At 40.5% G+C, this 20,973-nt stretch overlaps 1 protein-coding gene across 1 annotated transcript; it reads left to right on the forward strand.

The window, feature by feature from the left end:
• Positions 1-5,517: 5,517 nt before the first annotated feature.
• Positions 5,518-17,771, forward strand: creb1b (cAMP responsive element binding protein 1b). The gene is made up of 8 exons (XM_053497200.1): positions 5,518-5,664; positions 13,298-13,410; positions 13,613-13,759; positions 14,199-14,299; positions 14,394-14,533; positions 14,625-14,807; positions 14,964-15,117; positions 16,141-17,771. Exons 2-8 carry the CDS (start codon positions 13,306-13,308, stop codon positions 16,283-16,285), a joined length of 975 nt encoding a protein of 324 aa, XP_053353175.1. The 5' UTR covers positions 5,518-5,664; positions 13,298-13,305; the 3' UTR covers positions 16,286-17,771.
• Positions 17,772-20,973: the final 3,202 nt, after the last annotated feature.

Genomic DNA, 20,973 nt, shown 5'->3' on the forward strand with positions numbered 1-20,973 from the left:
CACACCCACAGCCAAATCCTTTCAGTGATAGAGGTGACTGAGTGCAGAGCTGTAACGCACCCTGGGACTACGACGCCACCTTTAGGACAGGAGTGAACAGAGCAGGGCTTGTAAACCTGCAGGAACTGTCCAACATCCAACAGCTTCCAGGAGAGGGTTAATGCTGCCCCCCACTGTCGGAAGCAGGAGATCTTGTGTTTATATAACCTTTAGAAATGGAAACATTAATCACTACGCAGTTAATACCGGGCTGTGTTATAAGGGATGTAAAAATATCTACAAATACTTTCGAATAATCTCACTTAAAGCGTATTGACAAAACCTAAGTACAGCAGTGAAGGATTCAGCTTAGCCCTGAGGGAACACGCTGCACCTCGATCATCTTATGATTCATGGTCTAACAGTATTGATACAGTGTCTTCTATTAGATAGTCAGCCCATATTTTTGAAGTATTATAATCTGAAACAGAAAAGAAGCTATTTGGGATTAGATGTCATGGATCTACACTAAGTAACCCAGAATATTTAAGCGGGGGGGGGGGGGGTTATTTACCCAGATTTGTGCAGTAAGTTGCCATGTAACCTCTGTATAAGGATATCTGCTTCTCAAAGGCCTGACAGTATATTAAAGAATAAGTACAGTATTAACAAACAGGGTTTGGGAAATAATTAATTTTCTTTCATCTTTTATATTACTTATCCCGTATAGGGTCATGGGGGCCTGGAGTGTATTCCAGGAGACTTTGGGCACAAGGCAGGGTAAACCCTGAACAGGGTCCCAATCCATCACAGGGCACATACACACACTATGGGCATTTTGGAAATGTCATTTAACCTAATCTGCAAGTCTTTGGATTGTGAGAGCCTCTATCGTGGCAAACTCTGTGGTCTTACCTTAGTTACACTGGGATATAAAAAGAAAGAAGTTCACAGTGCAGTAATGTATATGTAACAAATTAAGGTTTAGCTTAACTTACACCAGCACCTCACTTTTTCTAGGTCCAGCTTTTGAAAAAGTTTACATGTCCTCTGGATAAGGGGATACTTCTTAACGCCAGATGAGATAGAGCTGTCAGTGTGTTGGTGCGTTATTGTTCTGGCCCTGACTGTGTCTGTGCATGGCTGTTGCACAGCACTGTATGGGGTCCAGCTCATCAGGGACATCAACAAGTTCTGCAGTTGGAACTGGGTTGGTTTGTATTCTTATAAAGCATAGAGCTGTATGTGTGTGTAACAGTCAGATGGATGCATTGTCAAATAGAAAACATTTGTACATTTACAACTGCATTATTTTCATGGCTCTTCCCCAGGGACAGTGGAGCTGCAAGACAACAACGCTACCTGCTCTACCTCCAGGAGAAACATAAAGTAATATTTTATTTATTTGCAGAGTCCAAATAAAAAATTGGGCCATTAAAAAAAAAACCAAATCCATTCTTGTACTTAGTTATGTTTGTCTTAATTAATAGCGATTCCCCAGCTAATCAAAAACAAATATTTTCCATGCCTAGGCATGGCCATCAATTCTTCATATGAACAGATGGGTAAAGTGGTTTTAAATCAATACACTAGATTCTATGGAAGCAAAATGTAATAAGCTAGAAACAGCATTGGGGAAACAACATTTAGACACCACACATGTACGTCAGTTGGAATGCTATATTTGTTGGAATTTTAAAAGGAACACTATATTTTGAATTATTTCTCACTTGCACAAGTAACCTAAAAACAAATTTAATTTATTTCCTATAGGACTCAAGTTTATATGTAAGGCATAACAGAATCACACAATCATTAAACCAAACATGACACTAAAGAAAATGAGGAAATAACACCTGTTCAAAGGTTTGCATACCTTAAGATCTTAATATTGTGTATGAGTCTTTTGTAATAATTGTGCATGAGGTCCTTAATTCTCTCATGTGGTATAGCTGCCCATTCATCTTGGCGAAATGCCTCCAGTTCCTGTAAATGTTTTGGTTATCTTGCATGAACTGTATGCTTGAGATCTCCCCAAAGTGGCTAAATTATATTGAGATCAGGAAACCATGATGGCAGCTACAGAGCCCTCACCTTTTTCTACTGTAACCATGGGAGGGTCAACTTGGCCTTGTGCTTTGGCTTATTGTCATGTTGGAACATCCACCACCATGCTACCATGGGGATTATTTACTTTACACCATAAACATATAATTTACGGTTGTGATTATAAAGTTTATTTTCGGTCACTCCAAGTGTGGCATGGGCACAGTAATGACTTTCTTCTGACAATTTGACCATGCAGGGTACCACTTTTTGTCCAAAACCTGTATTTCTTTCCAAATTGTCTGCGGGTTTTTCTTTGCATCGAAAAATTGTTCTGTCAGTTGTGGATGAAATCTTTCTTGGTCGACCAGCCTAGGACTTAGTATCAACAGAACCTCTTATTTTCCACCTACTGTATTTATCACATGCAGTATCCAGCCAAGTCAGTGCATCACTTTATGAGCTGAGAAACTTACTGACTATTTATGCACAGAAACTATAATTAGTGTTTGTGCATAAATACAATTACAGTGAGTCACAGGTGTGGAAACTCCCCATTAATAGCCATTTAAACTTGTGTGTCTCAACCTGTGTGTTTGTAATGTGGCCAAACATTTAAGGATATGTAAACTTTTGATCAGGGTTGCTTGGGTCATTTCAAATATCATTAGATGTTACAAAGGAGTCAAACAACTATGTGATCATTTATGACTTCACATGACCATTATCCTTAAATAGAAAAAAAAAAAGCCTTGTGTGTGTGTGTGTGTGTGTGTGTGTGTGTGTGTGTGTGTGTGTGTGTGTGTGAAACTGAAGTAAGACGAGAGAGGAGAGGAGGATGGAGGGAGCTACCGTGTAAGACAACACACACACACACACACACACACACACACACACACTAATGGAAACACTGCTCTATTAGGAAACTTGTTTAACAAGAAACCTTTCTAATGACACTTGCTTTTGCTTTACATGTAAACACATACTTAATCACAATGTTATAATGAACAGTATAAGTGCAATATCAAGTTAAAATTTATTTTAAAATTTAGCTTGTCTTGGGAAAAATCGCTTGCCTTCCTTTACATGCATGTGAACTTGAGTAACAACCAATTCCTAATCCATAGCGTTTAATATGATGTTGGCCCACTATTTGCAGCCATGACAGCTTGATCTCTTCTGGGAATGCTTTTTACAAGGTTAAGAAGTGTGTTTATGGGAATTTTTGACCATTCTTTCAGACGCAAATTTATAAGTTCAGACACTGATGTTGGACGAGAAGGCCTGGCTCGCAGACTCCTCTCTAATTCATCCCAAAGTTGTTCTATCTGGTTGAGGTCAGGACAAACTCACTTATCCATATCCTTATGGACCTTGCTTTGTGCACTGGTGCTCAGTCATGTTGGAACAGAAAGGATCTGTCCCCAAACTGTTTCCACAAAGTTGGGAGAATGAAATTGTCCAAAATGTCTTGGTATGCTGAAGCAATAATAGCTCCTTTCACTAGAACTAAAGGGCCAAGCCAAACTCCAGAAAGACAACCCCACATTATAATCCCCCCCCTTACACTTGCCACAATGCAGTCAGACAAGTAGCGTTCCCCTGGCAACTGCCAAATCCAGACTCGTCCATCGGATTGCCAGAAAGAGAAGCGTGATTTGTCACTCCAAAGAACAAAAGTGGCAGCATACTTAACACCACTGCATCTGATGCTTTGCATAGAACTTGGTGATGTAAGGCTTGGATGCAACTGCTCAGCCATTGAAACCCATTCCATAAAGCTCTGTAGGCACTGTTTTTGAGATAACCTGAAGGCCACATGAAGTCTGGGGGTGTGTAGCTATTGACTCTGCAGAAAGTTGGAAACCTCTGCGCATCATCCGCATCGAGCTCCCTGACCTGCAATCGATTTACAGCAAGCGGTGCTTGACCAAGGCCAGGAAGATCGTGAAGGACCTCAGCCACCCCAATAATGGACTGTTTACTCTGTTGCGGTCTGGGAAGCGATTCCGCTCCTTGAAGGCCAATACAGAGAGACTGAGGAGGAGCTTCTTCCCGCAGGCGATAAGGTCTCTCAACCACAACCACACCACTATGCAGATCTAACACAATCTTTTCATAATTGGTCAAATCTATCAATCTTCTTACATCCATGAACACTATGGACAATTACACGCTCACCTTCCTTCATATATACACTACATGTCGTATGTTACATCCTGGACCATTGCACAAAGACACTTTAATAACTTTGCACACCTACCTTCACAACTACACTACATTTTACAGTTTTACGTTTACATCCTGGACCAGTGCACAAAGACACTTTAATAACCTCTGCACTAAGACACTTTGTTCTATGCATATTTGCACACACCGTACAGTATATTTCAATTTGCACAGTATATTTCTATTTTGTACATCATATTTCTATTTTTATTTTTAGTTCTATTTTTTCCTAGCACATTTCTATTTTTATTTTTAGTTCTATTTTTCCTAGTTTAATTTAATTTTTTTATTTAATTTCTATCGTATTTCTTTTATTCATATTTATTTCTTATTTGTAAAATTTAATTCTCTTTTAGGGTCAATGGCCGTCGTATAAGCATTTCACTACATTTCGTACTGTGTATGTTTGTGTATGTGACAAATAAAATTTGAATTTGAATTTGACTATGCTTCTCAGCATCCACTGACCCCGCTCTGTGATTTTACGTGGCCTAACACTTCGAGGATGAGTTCCTGTCGTTCCCAATCACTTCCACTCTGTTATAGTACCACTAACAGTTGACTATGGAATATTTAGTAGCGTGGAAATTTTACAAGTGGACTTGTGCTGCATATAGGTGGCATCCTATCTCAGTACCGTGCTGGAATTCATTTATTCACAAATGTTCAAAAAGTGGTCTGCATGCCTAAGTGCTTGATTTTATACACCTGTAACCATGAAAGTGATTGGAACACCTGAATTCAATCATTTGGATGGGTGAATGAATATTGGTAATATAGATATGTGTGTGTGTGTGTGTGTGTGTTGTCGGTCATTCTGCTGCTTCCATAGAGGGGGCACCACCATGGACCATCCGGTCCGCACAGCATCTTGGCACAGGTTTTCAGCCAGATTCCCTGTGTGTGTGTGTGTACAAGATACTATTTTCAGTAGTTCTATCCAACCAGGCTCTGGGGGCGGAGCTTTGTTTATATAGGTGGGAATTGGCAGGCTCATGTGATAAATGTTAAAATGTTCTTTTCCCGCTTACCTAATCATTAGAGACATACAATAGACTCCGATTTAATTAATCTTGCCTAATGCTCATTTAAACATTGGAGCAAAGTTGATCATTTTTGAGAATCCTCACGCTACAAACTTCGTTCTTCTTCGACAGACTTCGTATAATTTCGTACACCCTCGAGCTCACTTCGGCCACCTTCGTGTGCTGTTCGGTAAGTTCCGTGCGCGCCTCGGCTACGCTCGGCCGCGGCGCGCGCGCTGATCGGCTTTCCGTCTCCCAGTTCCGAGTGTGTCGTTGTTGTTGTCGGTGACGCGGCGGAGGTGTAGCCTGACGCGGTCTCTTACGTGTCGGCCCGAATAAAAGTGGAGCTCCGAGGGCTCGCGAGTGACGGAAGGAGTGTGTATCGGTAAGAGGAGACAAAGTGTCCCGGCGGGGAGGGAGCGCGCGCGGGCAGATGTCCCGGATAAGACCGAGCTCGGGTCGGGTTCGGCCCGTAGGAAACAAAGAGATCATGGCGGCGGGGTTGTTGTAGATACACGGAGGGAGGGGAGCGTGTGGTAGAGCCCGGGAGCGGGGCGGCAAGGCGGTGTTACACGGCACAGGGGGAACATGTCGAGTCAGGAGCACAGTTTAGGGCGCAGCGGAAACGAGCAAACAATAATGCGCGCGCGCCTGTGTGTGTGTGTGTGTGTGTGAGAGAGAGAGAGATATGGTTGTGTCATCTCCGGGTGTGTGTGTTTCGTCAGTGTAACATCACTAGCCACCCTGCGCTAGCTACCTAGCTATGGTTTTAGCACGCGCACTCGGTCGCTAGGCAACTAAACTAGTCGCTATAACGCGTTAAACGTGTGTTTAGTGTTAAATATGAAGTGAAATGAATATTTGTTCATGTTCGAATGGAGTCAAGGCGATGACTAAGCACTCATTCTGATCGGTTTATAAACAGCAGGCTAGGTGGCTAATTTCTAAGAGTTAAAATAAGCAAAAGTATATAACTGTGGTGCCATATTAGTAATATCATTTTAGTAATAATAATAATAATAATAAACTTTTTCATATCAAGGATACATTAGCATGATTTACATAAGCATTGCTCCATAAACATGTTTTTAACATATATGTGAATACTTTAAGTAATATTTAATTAAAAGACAATCATCTGTGGACTGTCAGTGTTTTTCATGATTATCCTTGAAGTATTCTTTTTTTTGTGTAGACGTCATTTTTGAGATTGTTTATGCAGTGGGAGTGATGGGGAAATAAGGTGTGTGTGTGAGAGAGAATCTATGAACATATCCAGCAGCAGAACCACACACACACACAAGCACTTCTCATGTCTGACACCATTTGTACCTGTAATGTGTATCTGTTACCTGGATATTTGTATATGATGTAGCTTTCAAAGCTTATAAAGCTCCATTGATGATCTTTACTGTACAGTTGTTAACTGTATCTGTCCACATTTCCAGGCGAAAGACAGATATTACAGATGACACAGGATGCATGTGATATTCACAATACTCAATCAAGAGTCACCCCAGTTGAAAAAAAATGAATTGTTTTTGATTTTGCTCAAAAACAGTTCTTTCCTGCAGGCACCCACGTAGCTATAGAATTAATGCTTGGGATTAGATCATAGCCCAGGTTGCCAGGTCATACTGATCAAATCCTGCCCATAATGCTTGAGAGTTGTTCTGTTTACTTACTCTCTGTAAAAACCTGCAATGAAAAAAATAAAGTCAGCCCAATTTATATTATCTGTTTAAGACACATTTTTTAAGCCCAAGATAATAATAATAAAAAAGAAAAATAGAGTGGTAAACTGCACAATCTCGCAAGCTTTAAAGCTTCGTAAACTGTTGTGATTAGTAATCCCACTGTACGTAATAACAGCCTTATAAAATTTTATATTGTACGTGCTTATGTATTAGTGTGACTGCATGCAGTTTCGACTGATGCTGTGTTGAAGGTTATTGATAACACCTGTTTAACTTATCCACGTTCCCACTACATCCACAAGGATTTGGGTGAACACAGTAAGAACTTAGCAGGAGCACTTTAGAAACCAGTAATTATATAGTATTTTCTCCTTTAATGTGAAGTTGCCATGCCTGATAAGCACATGGTCGAAGCATGAATTTAATAAGGACGTAGTAACGACAGCATCAACCAGTTTATAGCATAACTGGCCCCTCTTAGACACTTGTACTACAAGCATCGCGCAGGTAGGAGAGACTGGATGGCATTAGCTGTTACTGGGATTTCACAGCATTGTTGCTGCGTCACAACGCCCTTTCCAGGCTTGTGCTATGACCATGGTAGGTCGATGCTGCAATCTAGAAGGCCACATTAAGTTCACTTTACGTTCTTCTAGTGCTACCTCACGTTTATGGCACATGATCATTAGGTTATCATTAGCGCATATATGTCACATAAAAGAAAAAAAAATACTGGATACAATTCCTCACACCATCACTCCCATGATGAAAAGCATTGCACGTGTCTTGCTACACAATGACAGTGTAGTAAGCGTGTGATAAGAGCCTGAACCTTCGCACGTTTGTCTGTTTTGAACCCAGTCGCTCTGTGTACTTTTTTACCCTGCAGTGGGAATTTCATGGTATTCATCTAAATGTGACGGTGACCTTAATGCTACCAGGTCCGACCTAGACAGACTACTGCTGTGACTTAAAAAAAAATATATATATATATACAAAAGTAACCAGCGCTCATTCTTCAGACATGAAGCCGAGACATTAATTCGATGTCAGATTTATATAAAGGAGTACATGTCTGACTGAGGCTTAATCCTCTATAAGGTTACTACAGGAGTGCAGATCCATCCTGCAACCTTTCATGAGATGATTTAAAAGGATTTGTGCATGAACCGATTTGTCAGTTTTTCTGGTAGACAGGCATGCTGTTGGGTCTCAACAGACTTCTGTGTGATCAGTAGTTGTGTCATATCTACTCTATATACTGAACAGAGAGAGAAAGGGAGTGAGCAAGCACTTAAACGTTCCAGTTTCGGTTCTTCCTTTGTGACATCAAACATCTAATGGAAATGTGACACACCTGTGATGATTCAGGGCTGAACAGTGTCATTTAATAACCGTCGAGCCAAAGTATCTAATCTAATCTAATCTGTAATATGCAAGTCATTTTAGAAGAATATTCTTGTCCCTTGCATATGGAAAAAATTGGCTTATTGGCAGAAGCACATACTATATATTGTTTAAATGTATTGCTTTGCTACATTGGTAGCATGTTTGTATTCGTATTTTACTTTCATATAAGATGAAGGATTTCCTAAAAAAATCCTGTTGCCGACTTGTAAAATGTTTCATAATTCTTTTCTTTGGCAATTTATGTATGAAATGCATAAAAATTATCCCTTAAAATATCTTAAAATTTATATATTTTTGCATTTGAGGTGGAGAAGTATTGCCATTTCTCTACAATCCTGCAGGTGGTGCAATCTAAACGAAATAATATCGAGTCAAGATATTAACAGAATTGCAAAGCAAATTTAATTACCACCTACAGTGATGATATGGTATCATGCAGTCCCTGGCGATTCCCAAATCTCTAGCATACATGATTATATGCGCTGATTGCGGTCCTAAGTGCTGTTTGGATCGGATGGGATTTCCGGGCCATTAAGTAATGTTGGTGCAGGACGACTGTAGTAATAACAATCGATTAGCACAGAATGTGCATTGTGTATAGAGATGGGAGTGTTTTTGTTTTTTGTTTTATGGAAATGTGCTCAATGTACCAATTTTATATTGATCACATAAATATTCCGTGCACGCAATTCTCCTTATGCTTCATTGTAGTAAAGGTAGATCTTTTTGTAGATCTTTATTAAACGCTTGTCATAGGGTTCTTGATCATTAGACGGTCACATGACTAGAACATTATGTAGGCTTTTCCCACATAATAGAAGTCATTTATCTAAATATCTTAAGCATTGCTTTCTGATGCATCCTTTCAAATGCAGTCTAAATGCAGTGTAAACTCAATTTCAAGCACTGTGACATCAGCCCTATGTCATCGTGGTGTGTGAGGGCCCTCTTCTTTTAGGTTGCTTTTGATAAGAGACAGATTGTCCCTTATACAAAAAAAATACAGTTTTCCTTGCATGCATGCAGTACAAAGCGGCTTAAATGTAAAAATCCTCTGTAGAATTCTTTCTCAATTTGATGCCTTCTGAATTTAATCTTTAATCACAGATGATATTTTTAGCAGTAACTTGAGTGAAGTTTCAGAAAGGGAGTTGCAGAATGACTTAGTGTGTGGTTTGGACTTACAGTACTATGACTGTGCATGTTAGATTAAATCCAGCACAGTGGTTTCCGATTATATGCTTCAATGGAAAGGAAGAAAAGAGTCAGGGAAAATCTGACATTATGTAAGAATGAGTTAACACAGTCATTGTGGTCGGGTGGTACTGTATATTGGCACTCTCACGTTAATCATAGCGATTCTGGCCAAGCATGGGTGTTTGTGAGTTTATGCAAGCGAGAGGAGCGGATAGCGCTCTCTTCTGAGTGATATGCGGCGCCTCCCAGTGGTGCGTGAGCAGCAGTTTAAAATGATGTGTAAGTGGAAGCACGTGTTAGTCTTGCACTCTAACTGGTCGTAGCAGTCGCTGACTGGATGGGTCGAAATTGGAGATGACCAAATTAGTAGAGTAGACTTTTTTTTTTTCCTGACCTCACTGTATATATACACCAATCAGCCATAACATTTCTAGCAAAGGCTAGCCTGTCTGGTCCAATTCTCACCCCCAACAAAAGAAAGGCACCAGAACACCCAAACCCCTTTTCCACCAAAATGTTCCAGGTGCTAGTTGATGTCTGCTGCTCGTGCCAGTTCAGTAGCGAACCTCCCGAGAACTGGCTTTGTTTTTCCATGGGCTAGTAATGCAAATCTTGTGTACTTTCCCAGCACTGTTAGCAATGGCAATGCTATTTTGTGGCAATGCTAATGCTATCGGCAAAAACTATTTTAAAAAAATACAAGCGGCAAGCACAAAAAGAACTTGGCTTTGCAAGCTGTTCTCCTGGCTTTATCCTCACTAAAAAGCATTTGAGCTTCCCGTAGCATTTTGAGTTCTTTCCTGTCCAGCCCCTGACGTAAGCGGTTCTTTGTTCTAACCCAGCAACGTGTTGGTGTCGCCATGTAACCAGTTTTTCTACTTTTTTTTAACTGGTTTGAAATTGGGCACCAGCTCCAAACTCTCAGGGACCACCTTGGTGAAAAAGGGTACCAGTGCACTACAACCCGCCACACACATCACATATCCAAACCCAATTGAACATCCATGTGATGCACCGGACAAACAAGTCCAGACCACAGAGGCCCGACCTCACAGCCCACACCACCCAAGGAATATATTGACAATGTCCTGACACCACAGCACACCCCAGGGGTCTCGGGGAGTCATACACCGATGGGCCGGAGCAGCCTACGAGGTGCAAAGGGAACCTACACAGTGCTGGGCGTAATGTTTTGGGTTGTAATGTTTCGGCTGATCGGTGTATACAAACACACATTAACTTGCTTTGTATTGATTATTTCATAGAATGAAAAAGAGGAACTATTTAAAAAAAAAACGACTTTGTAGATTGAGACAGAACTACATTCCCAGATATAATACATTCCCTAGTAATAATTGCATCATCTCACCTTCCCATTGTAAATAGATCCAGTTTTTATAGTGCAGTAGTCAGTCACATTTTTGTATCATGATGTGTTTTACTTTCATGAGGCACGTTCTATCCTTTTTTTTGATTGACAGGACTAGTTACCCCTAACTAAGGGACTAACTAAATTGCTTTATTAGTCTTAAGACTAGATGCAGTGTTGTCTGTTCCATATCTCAGATCAGAAATGAACACACTCTTCTTTGGGTCTCGATACTACCCCAGGTGCACTGACAGAGACAGGAAAATATCTCCAGTTTAGCCAGACCTACAGGTACGCACCACTAACGCAAGACAGCAGCGCAGTCGTCCTGTCTCTGCGCACGCACAGCAGCTGCTCGAGGGTTCACCGAGGTTGAAAGCATCGATTCGCCGCTGTGCTTTTCCCCCAGTGGACGGAAGACGCTGTCAGCAGGCTTGTGCCTGGATGTAGGATGAACTGACTGCAGCTATAAATAAAGGTGGAGCTGTAGAAAGGTGGACATTTTGGGAGTTAGCGGTAATTTATCACTGTTGTCCCTGTCTGCTTTTGAGAACACGATCATGATAAGTGGCTTTGTGTTTTCGGTTTGTATTAATTTACCTGACAGGAATTACACATGCACAGACATACAGTCCAGGCTCTGCCTATAATGCGCTGAATTATAGAACAAAGCAGGAAAACTCCAGAGAGGACGGTCTTTGCAGATTCAATTTTTGGACGAGTTCCCAGGTGGGAATATTTTTGCATGAATGTCATGTGATTGAAGGTACATACTTTAAAAATAATAAATAACAACACCTCAAGCTTTGTGAGGGAAAACAGGCTGAGCAAGTTGAAATCCTAATCAGTTGTACAAAATGCAGAATAAATAATCTGCAATGAAATGTCAGATAAATAAATTTCATAAATACTAAAATGGCCATTAAAATCGATTGTCATTCTCATCATCAGAGGTACCTTTTTACAATACATAGGAGCTTTACTGGGAAATAACGCTGTTCAGATGAAGACTCAAGGAAGGGAAATGAGAACATACAGTTCTTAAAGTATGCCTTATGAGCTGCTTGAAAACCCTGTTCCAGATTTATTTCCCCTATTTGCTGCTATAATAAGCTCCACTCTTCTGGAAAGGCTTTCTACTAGATCGTGAGGATTGCCATTTATTTCAGACACAAAAGCAATGGTGGAGCCAGGCGCTGATGTCAGGGGTGTTCAGAGGAGGTTGAGGTGAAGAATCTGTCTTTAGGTCGCTCAAATTCTTCCCCTTCAGCTTTTGCGTTGCAAGTCAGCTCACATTGTCATGCTGAAACAGGTTTCACACTGGAAGTTGTAATGCTACCGCATCCACTGACATTTTACAATTATATACAAAAATACAAGAAGTTAACACGATGTCACATAATACGTGAGGTCGTTGGGTGTCCGTATATTTTTGATCATGTAGAGTATCTTCTTTGGAATAATTCGCTAATTGCTTCTATATACAAATAAACCCCCATACACTTACAGTTGATTGCCAGTGAAGCCTCCATTGTTGTTGTTTTTTTAAAAATGAGCTCTTTGGTGGACTGTGCATTTGGAAATGTGAGCTTTGGATAAATTATGTTGTTATTAAAATTGGTATTTGATATTACCTTACATAAAAACGCACACCCTGCAGCACTGTTGTGCAAAAATGATTAGGGAAACATTAATGAATACGAATCATAGTGGTGTGGAGTGTTACTACGAGGGGGCATTCGAGTTTCTCGCAAATGGAGCCATAAAACCGATTGACATTTACAAAAGACTTCAAGCACAGTACGGTAATGAGACTCTTAGCCGCTGTAAAACATATGAATGGTGCAAACGCTTTAAGGAAGGCGGTACACCCGTGAATGACGAGGTCCCCCGAGGCCGAGGTGGCTCGGAGCCCACTGCAGTCAGTCTTGTGAACATTCCGTGAGTAAAATGCTTGATTGTTGAAAATCGACGAACAACCTGTCGGAACTGTACTCACACATCATGGAAACTCAACTGGGAATTATCGTAATCTCCAGTTGCAATTCCAACCTCGCTCCAAGCCATTTCCACATGTTTGGGTCATTAAAGGTGTTCCTGGGAGGCCAGCGTTTCAAATGGTAACCAAGACCTCCGATCCCGGTTCCTGGGTGCTGAGAAAACTTTCTATTCAATCACCAGTGAAATGCTGGGATAAGTCCATTAGTGTAGCAGGGGATTATATATACAGTATAGAGTGAAATAAAGGGGGTTTCAACTGTATTCTGTTCCAGTTTGACTTGAACACCCATTGTAAATAAGTGGTACTGGTACATGGTACCTAACGTGACGTGTTGTGTCTGCAGATAACTCAATGACCATGGAGGCGGGAGCGGAGGCCCAGCAGGGTGCAGACACGGCTGTGGCTGAGACTGAGGCGCAGCAGATCACCCAGGCCCAGATCGCCACGCTCACTCAGGTAACCACGAGCACCATAAGGCTACATACAATCATGTTCTCTTGGTTGGGTGGAGCTTAGCAACTCATTTTACCAGAATTTTTTTTTCAGAAGTCAAGCTTAAGCCTAAACTGACTAAGCCAGACGTTATAACATATGCATTTATGGCAGTGGGTGTGTCTGTGAGTCCTGAATGGTGGTGTATTTTTATTGCTGTGTGTAGGTGACTGTGGGAGCAGGGCACGCCACCGCCACCGCCCCCACCGTCACCCTGGTGCAGTTGCCGAACGGGCAGACGGTTCAGGTGCACGGAGTGATCCAGGCAGCTCAGCCCTCGGTCATCCAGTCTCCGCAGGTGCAGGCGGTCCAGGTGAGTCTCTCTCATTCTGTGAATGATTTCAGTGTGAAAAAAAATCAAATGGGATGGAGACTAAGGTGTGGGCCTACTGATCAGAAGGTCTCAGGTTCAAACCCCAGCACCCACAAAGCTGCTACTGTTGTGCCCTTGAACAAGCCCTTAACTCTGAACAGCTCAAAGGGATGAATGTGAATCGCTCGGGATAAGAGCATATGCCGAATGACATAAAATGTTTTAAAAGCTTTTTGGCTAGAGCAAGAGAAAGAACGAGTTACATTATTAATTTTGGATGAAGTACTCTTCAATCCTAATGCTGGAACGACTCATTCGAGATGCTACACAAGTACCTTTTGTGGCGTTGCTATAAATAGCGATGCCGCCGGTGGTAATTGGTGTTTATGCAAGCACACTTAATGCGACCAACGTCACAAAAATTGTATGTTTTGGTCAGATCTCTACAGTCGCAGAGAGCGAGGACTCACAGGAGTCCGTGGACAGCGTGACGGACTCTCAGAAGCGCAGAGAGATCCTCTCCAGACGTCCTTCTTACAGGTATGTGGGAGCACAGCGGCACTGCTGTTATCTACACATCTTAGGGTTGTGTGTTCCGAGGCTGATGTCGCGTTTGCTCTCTCCTGACACACAGGAAGATCCTGAACGACTTGTCGTTGGACGCCCCAGGAGTAGCGAGAATCGAAGAGGAGAAATCTGAGGAGGACGCTGCACCTGCCATCACTACAGTTACCGTGCCAACCCCCATTTATCAGACCAGCAGTGGCCAGTACAGTAGGTTTCAGTCTTATTACTGACTGTACATCTGTCATTGTACACATTGACAATGAGAACTGTTTACACTGTGCCTCTTTGTATCTTCTAGTTGCCATCACACAGGGTGGAGCCATCCAGCTGGCCAATAACGGCACAGACGGCGTGCAAGGGCTGCAAACTCTGACTATGACGAACGCGGCGGCTGCACAGCCAGGCACCACTATCCTGCAGTATGCCCAGACAAGTGACGGGCAGCAGATTCTGGTGCCCAGCAACCAAGTCGTAGTGCAGGGTAAGATGCTCTGACTGAAACGCACACTTACAAGTTACAAGAGAAACACACTAGTCTAACGTTCAGCAGTCCCAGACCAGGCAGACTGCTTTTCCTTTAAAAGATGTTGATGTTTGATAACATAGCTGATTAGACCTTCCGCATTTTGTCCTCCAGCCGCTTCGGGTGATGTTCAGGCGTATCAGATCCGCACGGCAGCAGCGAGTACCATCGGCCCCGGAGTGGTCATGGCCTCATCGCCTGCCCTGCCCAGCCAAGGAGGTGCCGAGGAGGCCACGCGCAAACGAGAAGTGCGCCTCATGAAGAACAGGTACAGGCTTTAGTTAATGAAATACAGTGGACTTGTGTGTCCTCTAGGAGGCACTGTTACATGAAAAAAAGTACACAATATTATACAGCAGAAAAGGCCCCAAAAAAATAACAGTTCATATTCATTGCAGGAATAATAAATAAAAGATAATACAGGCATACTTTAGTTTTTTTAAGAATTGCATGACAAGTTATATATCAAGTGAATTCTCAGGTACATGGCCAACCAGTTAGTGTTTGCTCACACAGGACCAAAGATACGCACAACGTGTAGTTAGCACATAACTACACAGAGCGCTGACCTATAAAGTTTACTGTCCGACACACACACACACAAAAAAAAGTCACCATTTCAGGAGGGAGAAGTTATTAGTCTACATCAAGCAAAGAAAACAACTGAGGAATTAAGTCAAGAACTGTCAAACTGAACCGTTAAGGTCACAAAAATGTGTTAATTGAAAAAAAAATCCATAAATTAAGATCATTAAATGCTTGAAGTTGCATTTTAAATAAACAGTAGTACAAATCATGTTTAAGAGTGAAAGTAAAAGCATTTCCTTTTCACACTTATGGGACTAAACAGCTGTGTGGCCAAGTGAAAACCACTTGTTAGTTAGACTAATCAGAAAAACCAGTGTACATCAGGCATCATTATTATCATTCTTATTATTATTTTAAAAAAGGCTTAGGAAGTCATAAAGATTTGAATTTGGAGCAATGTAAAAGCTCATGTGGTCTGATGAGTTGAGATTGACCCTATTTCCCAGCGGTGGGTGCGTGCCCATTGTACAAACTTTTTTGTTTGTGACTTTTTTTTGCCAGTCAGAGTCATAGGACTTCATAGGAGTCATAGGACTATCATCCACAGTTTTTGTTTGATGAGACTTTCATAATTAATCATAATGTTTATGTCATTTTGGCTTCAATTTACACCTAACAGGAAGGGCTATAATCTCCTTAACCAGGTTTTGGATGGAGAGTTGGCATTAATACACACTGATTTGGGCTCTTTCTGTCTCTGCAGGGAAGCGGCCCGAGAGTGTCGCCGGAAGAAGAAGGAATACGTGAAGTGTCTGGAGAACCGCGTGGCTGTGTTGGAGAACCAGAACAAAACCCTCATTGAGGAACTGAAAGCTCTCAAAGACCTGTACTGCCATAAATCCGAGTAACGTCCTCATTCTTCCACTTGTCCTAGGTGGACTTCGGTGTATATGTACAGAGACTGTGTGTAAGGTCTTCCTGGAAGGAACGCATGTTTTCTAGATATACTTTTAAAAAAGGAATAAAAAAAACTCTTCAGACTGCCTGGAAATTCCCACGAACACACTGGGGGATGAAACCCCATGGCCAAAATCTCCGCACCAACGGACCATGTCTTTACAAATAAATCGGGTAAGGTGTTCTAGGACTTAAATAACTCCCCGATTTACTTTTCTCCTGCCCACGGGTTTGTTGGAAAACACATATTCATGTGTTGCTTTAGAAAAAAGTATGAGATGAGGGAAGTTTTTATCAAATCTGAATAACTTGTAAAAGGTGCAAACAACTCCTTTATACTGTTTAAATATCTCTAATCATCTCTGGATGTCAGTTGAAACAGGAACATTTTTATCCTCAAGCATCAGATTTTGAGCTATATTTGTCTGACTGTTACTAATATTAAGTGTCAAACATTTGTTTTTGTTTTTTGCCTACCTAAACATATTTTTTACTGTAAAATATTGTTAAATTTACTTTTGATGCCTTATAAAATAACTGTATGAAATCAGATCAAGAGAATTTAAGGCATTTATAAATAAAAAAATATTTGTACTATCCATAGGAAACTAATTCTAGTCACGTACATTCGGATATTAGTTTGTAACTGCGTTTTGTTAAGAAAGAAGCCGTGCTTCTAGGTAATAGCGATCCACTGCACTGGATCAGGCTTCTTCAATTGTTCGGGAAATTAAACTTTCTAAATCAAGTTATTTTGCTCCCATTTCAGAACAGGAAAACAGATTCCTCAGTGTCACATTTTCTAGAATTTGGGCTCCCTCTGAGTCAAACCATATTTGCTTCAAGCTCTGGTGCATCCGAGGCCGGATTGTCAAGAGGGCAACACGAAAAGGGCGAAGCGTTTAATGTGTGCAGTTTGGAATAGCTAGGTTTTCAGTGTATGCCGTAAGGATGCTAGTGTGTTTGGTTGACTTCGAGGCTATAATGGGATGTCGTATATCAGTCAGGCTGCTTCTGTTCCACTCAAGCACAAAGTGTTACGGTGGGCTTAATAATTCGGGCATTTGGGTTGCATAGAGAGGGAATAGATACAATTTAATATTATAAAGATTTTTAAATGTCACGGATTCTTCTGCCATTTTTTTTATATACACAAATGTTATCTTTTGCTTTTTTCTCTAACGTTTAAACTAATGAATAGCATATTGTATTATAAGTATTATTATCTGTCATTACAGCATGTTTAAACTTGTTTTGTATATCATTTTTTAAAAACTTTGATATCGCTATGGTTATTTTTGCATTATGTCACAATGGATATGGATTTGATGTCTTTGTATTTGATGCATCAACACATAAATAGAGGGTACAAATATATGTTGTTAGTCTATCATGACTGTTGCATTTTTGGCAGCTATTTCATATAAAACAAGTGTGTGGAAAATATGTAATTTCTCTCTGTTTCTTTTTTTGGTTTGTTTCCTGAAATGTTCTAAAATTTTAAGCTGAGGTTTGACATGATGGAGCATGCTGCTTAAGCATGATCAAACGAGAGCCAGTGCTTTTGTCTGGTTTTCAGCACAGCTGTAATGCAAGCGTAGGTACGAAGAGGCCGAAATAGTCGTGATGATATCGAGCACAACAGCACAACCTTGAATGTGATATAGCTTTTATACAAAAGTTCCACAAACAATTTATTATCAACAGATTATCGAACCGCCACTGACAAAGTTGGCGACTGACCGTTAATGTATTTAGAAGGGGTGAAAGTAATTTTAAATTGTTAGCGGTAGTATATAGCCAAAAGGTGAGGAGAATAAACCATGGTGGTGTTGGACAGTGCTGTAAATCTTATATGTTTCTCTTTATATTTCCAATTATCCCGCTTTAGAATATCAGCTCACTTAACTTTTTGTTTCCAGGGTTGAATCCTAAATAACCTAAAAAAAAAAAAAACGAAGTGCTTTATGCAGTGTGTACAGTCCACTTGTCCGACATACAAAGTAGTACCCTGGATCAGGGGTTGGGGAGGGATTTAGGATACGGCCTTCAGAACAAATTAGAAGTAATTATTAAAGAGACAAAATGCGTAGGTTGAAATTACATTACCCATTGAATGTGGGTTTTGGCAGGCAGTTGCTCTCCTCTCAGTATTGCAGACCTACTTTTACTCAGACTGTGACCGACAGTAAATTAACAGTTGTAACTAATGGTTATTAGGTCACCTGGGACATTCTGCATATAGTTAAATGTCCCAGTGCTGTTATTGTCTATTATCATAACTCGAGGAATTCCTCTCATCCAATCAGATCACTCAGTCAGAGCTAACCGTTGTGAAAAAAAACAAATATCAATGACATGAATAAGACTTAATACTTCTTCATCTGATTGTAGTTTCATAGAATTTATTGTACATCCGCTAAATAAATTCTCTCTGTCGTTTAATTAATAACACAAAAAAACATTCAGCTTGGCATGTTCCTAAAAACTCCGTCCTTCATCATTTATGAGGGCTTTCCCCATGTCAGATGTTTTACATCATCTCTTTCGACTGACTCTAAATAAGCATCTTCTCGAAGAAAACTTCAACACATTACCGATTACACATTTTCTTTTTCATCCGTTTATCTGGAGCATCTGCCGTAGAGTTCCCCACTTTAGTTACTACGAAAAAAATGGAAATGTGTATTAATATAATCCTTTGATTCGCCTCCTGTCAGTGCTGCACTAATATATAATAAATCATCACCTCTGGAAATCAGCAGTGCTGCAGTATGATCGCATATATCAAAGCTGGTTTCATCTGGCACTCTTCTGTGGTTTGTGCCCAAGAATGCCATTTACCACAAGATCAATTTTATTTGAAGTAGAAATCCATCACTGAGAAAAAGTGACAGTTAGGGGTATTACCCATGTGTCATGCTTTTGGGGCTTGGTTTACACACAATGATTGATTGCATAATAAATAAGACAAGAAAACCAGTATACTTAAATACTAAGTAAACAATGCCGTCTTATCCAAAAAAGCATAACTCCGATGGTTCATGTTTTATCACGGAGGAGCGAACTTATTACAGCTTACTGCCCCAAAGCTGCCATGGTTTGCTCTTTCTCCCCACAGTCTGCAGTAATACTTGGCTCAGGCATGGCTTTTTTTTTAGAGTAATCTCTCACCAGCAGGCTTTCGACAATATAGATTTGAGCTCTTGCCAAAAAAAAAAAAAAAAAAGGAAGGAAAAAGCATATGCAATGTGACACAGAACACCTTGAACCCGGTCTCATCCATAAAACCAATTATTTTCTGACAGGTGAACACGCTGGAGCCGGCAGACAGGGTTTCTCCGCTCTGCCAGAGAAACAGTTCAGCCCCTGTAGATAAAGATTACATAACTGAACTTACTGTAGGGTAAAGATGCCACTTCTTATACAGTTCACTGGATGTTGTTGTTGTTTTTTTTTGCATTTTTCCATATTGATAATCACTGATATGATATCTTATTTACCTTGTGATTATGAATATTAGATTATTCCCAGAACTAATTTTAGTTCTTGATTGTGTTTTTATTCAGCAGACCTGAGGCGGGAATCAAACCTGGACCCTGGAGGTGCAAGGCCACGGTGCTAAACACTATACCGCCATGCTACCTTTGTTTTGTACCAGTCTAACACTTTTCAAAAACCTTTCTGTATTTTAACTTTTGTGGAAAAAAAAGGTTTTTACTGTCCTCGTTACTATCATCAGTGGGTCTCAATTATATCTTCTATACCACCTATACTCTGTATACCTATACTCATGGGGGTCTGAAACCTATCCCAGGAAACTTAGGGCATAAGGCAGGGCAAATACATACACACCACAAGCAATTTTGGAATGTTAATTAACCTAATTTGCATGATTTTGGACTGTGAGAGGAAACCGAAGTTCCCGGAGGAAACCCACCAAGTACGGGAGAACATGCAAACATGCAAAAGCAGGAATTAAACTCTCGACCCTGGAGGTGCAAGGCCACAGTGCTAAGCACTTCCCACCATGCTGCCTATGTTTTCTACCACTCTAACACTTATTAAAAACTGTTCTATATTTTAACTTAAGTTTTTTTTTTTACTGCCTTCATTATCATCTTCAGTGGGTTTCAATTAAATACAGTAATAGCAAAAATAATGAAATACAGATTTGACTTCATTTAGACTGTAATTATTACCATATTGTGATTATTTTTTTTTATGTGTGCTTAATCAAATTTGATTAATGGTCTGGCATATGTATTAGAAAGTCATGCTGCTGGCTGTTTAAAAACCAGTCACACTTCTACCCTATTTTTGCATCATTAGATCTGTAAATTTAGATGGTCTAAAGCAGCACTAGATATCATTAATCAGCACAGACAGACCTGATGAGTGGACAGCACATGGACTAAAATGAGAACCAGTGAGGTTGATGCCAGAGAATGTTTCACACTGTTACATGAATACATGATACATAATGACAACCTAATGAATTGCTACACATTTAGATGAGTAGATAGCGTCCCAAGATTGGCAGCAGATAATATGAGACCATGTTCACCTCAATCGAATATAATGCTGAAATAAGGCATAAGATATTAATCTTAAATAAAAGTGTTGTTTGCAAGTCTTG

Source organism: Clarias gariepinus, chromosome 5 (assembly GCF_024256425.1).
Source record: "Clarias gariepinus isolate MV-2021 ecotype Netherlands chromosome 5, CGAR_prim_01v2, whole genome shotgun sequence".
Lineage (NCBI taxonomy): Eukaryota > Metazoa > Chordata > Actinopteri > Siluriformes > Clariidae > Clarias > Clarias gariepinus.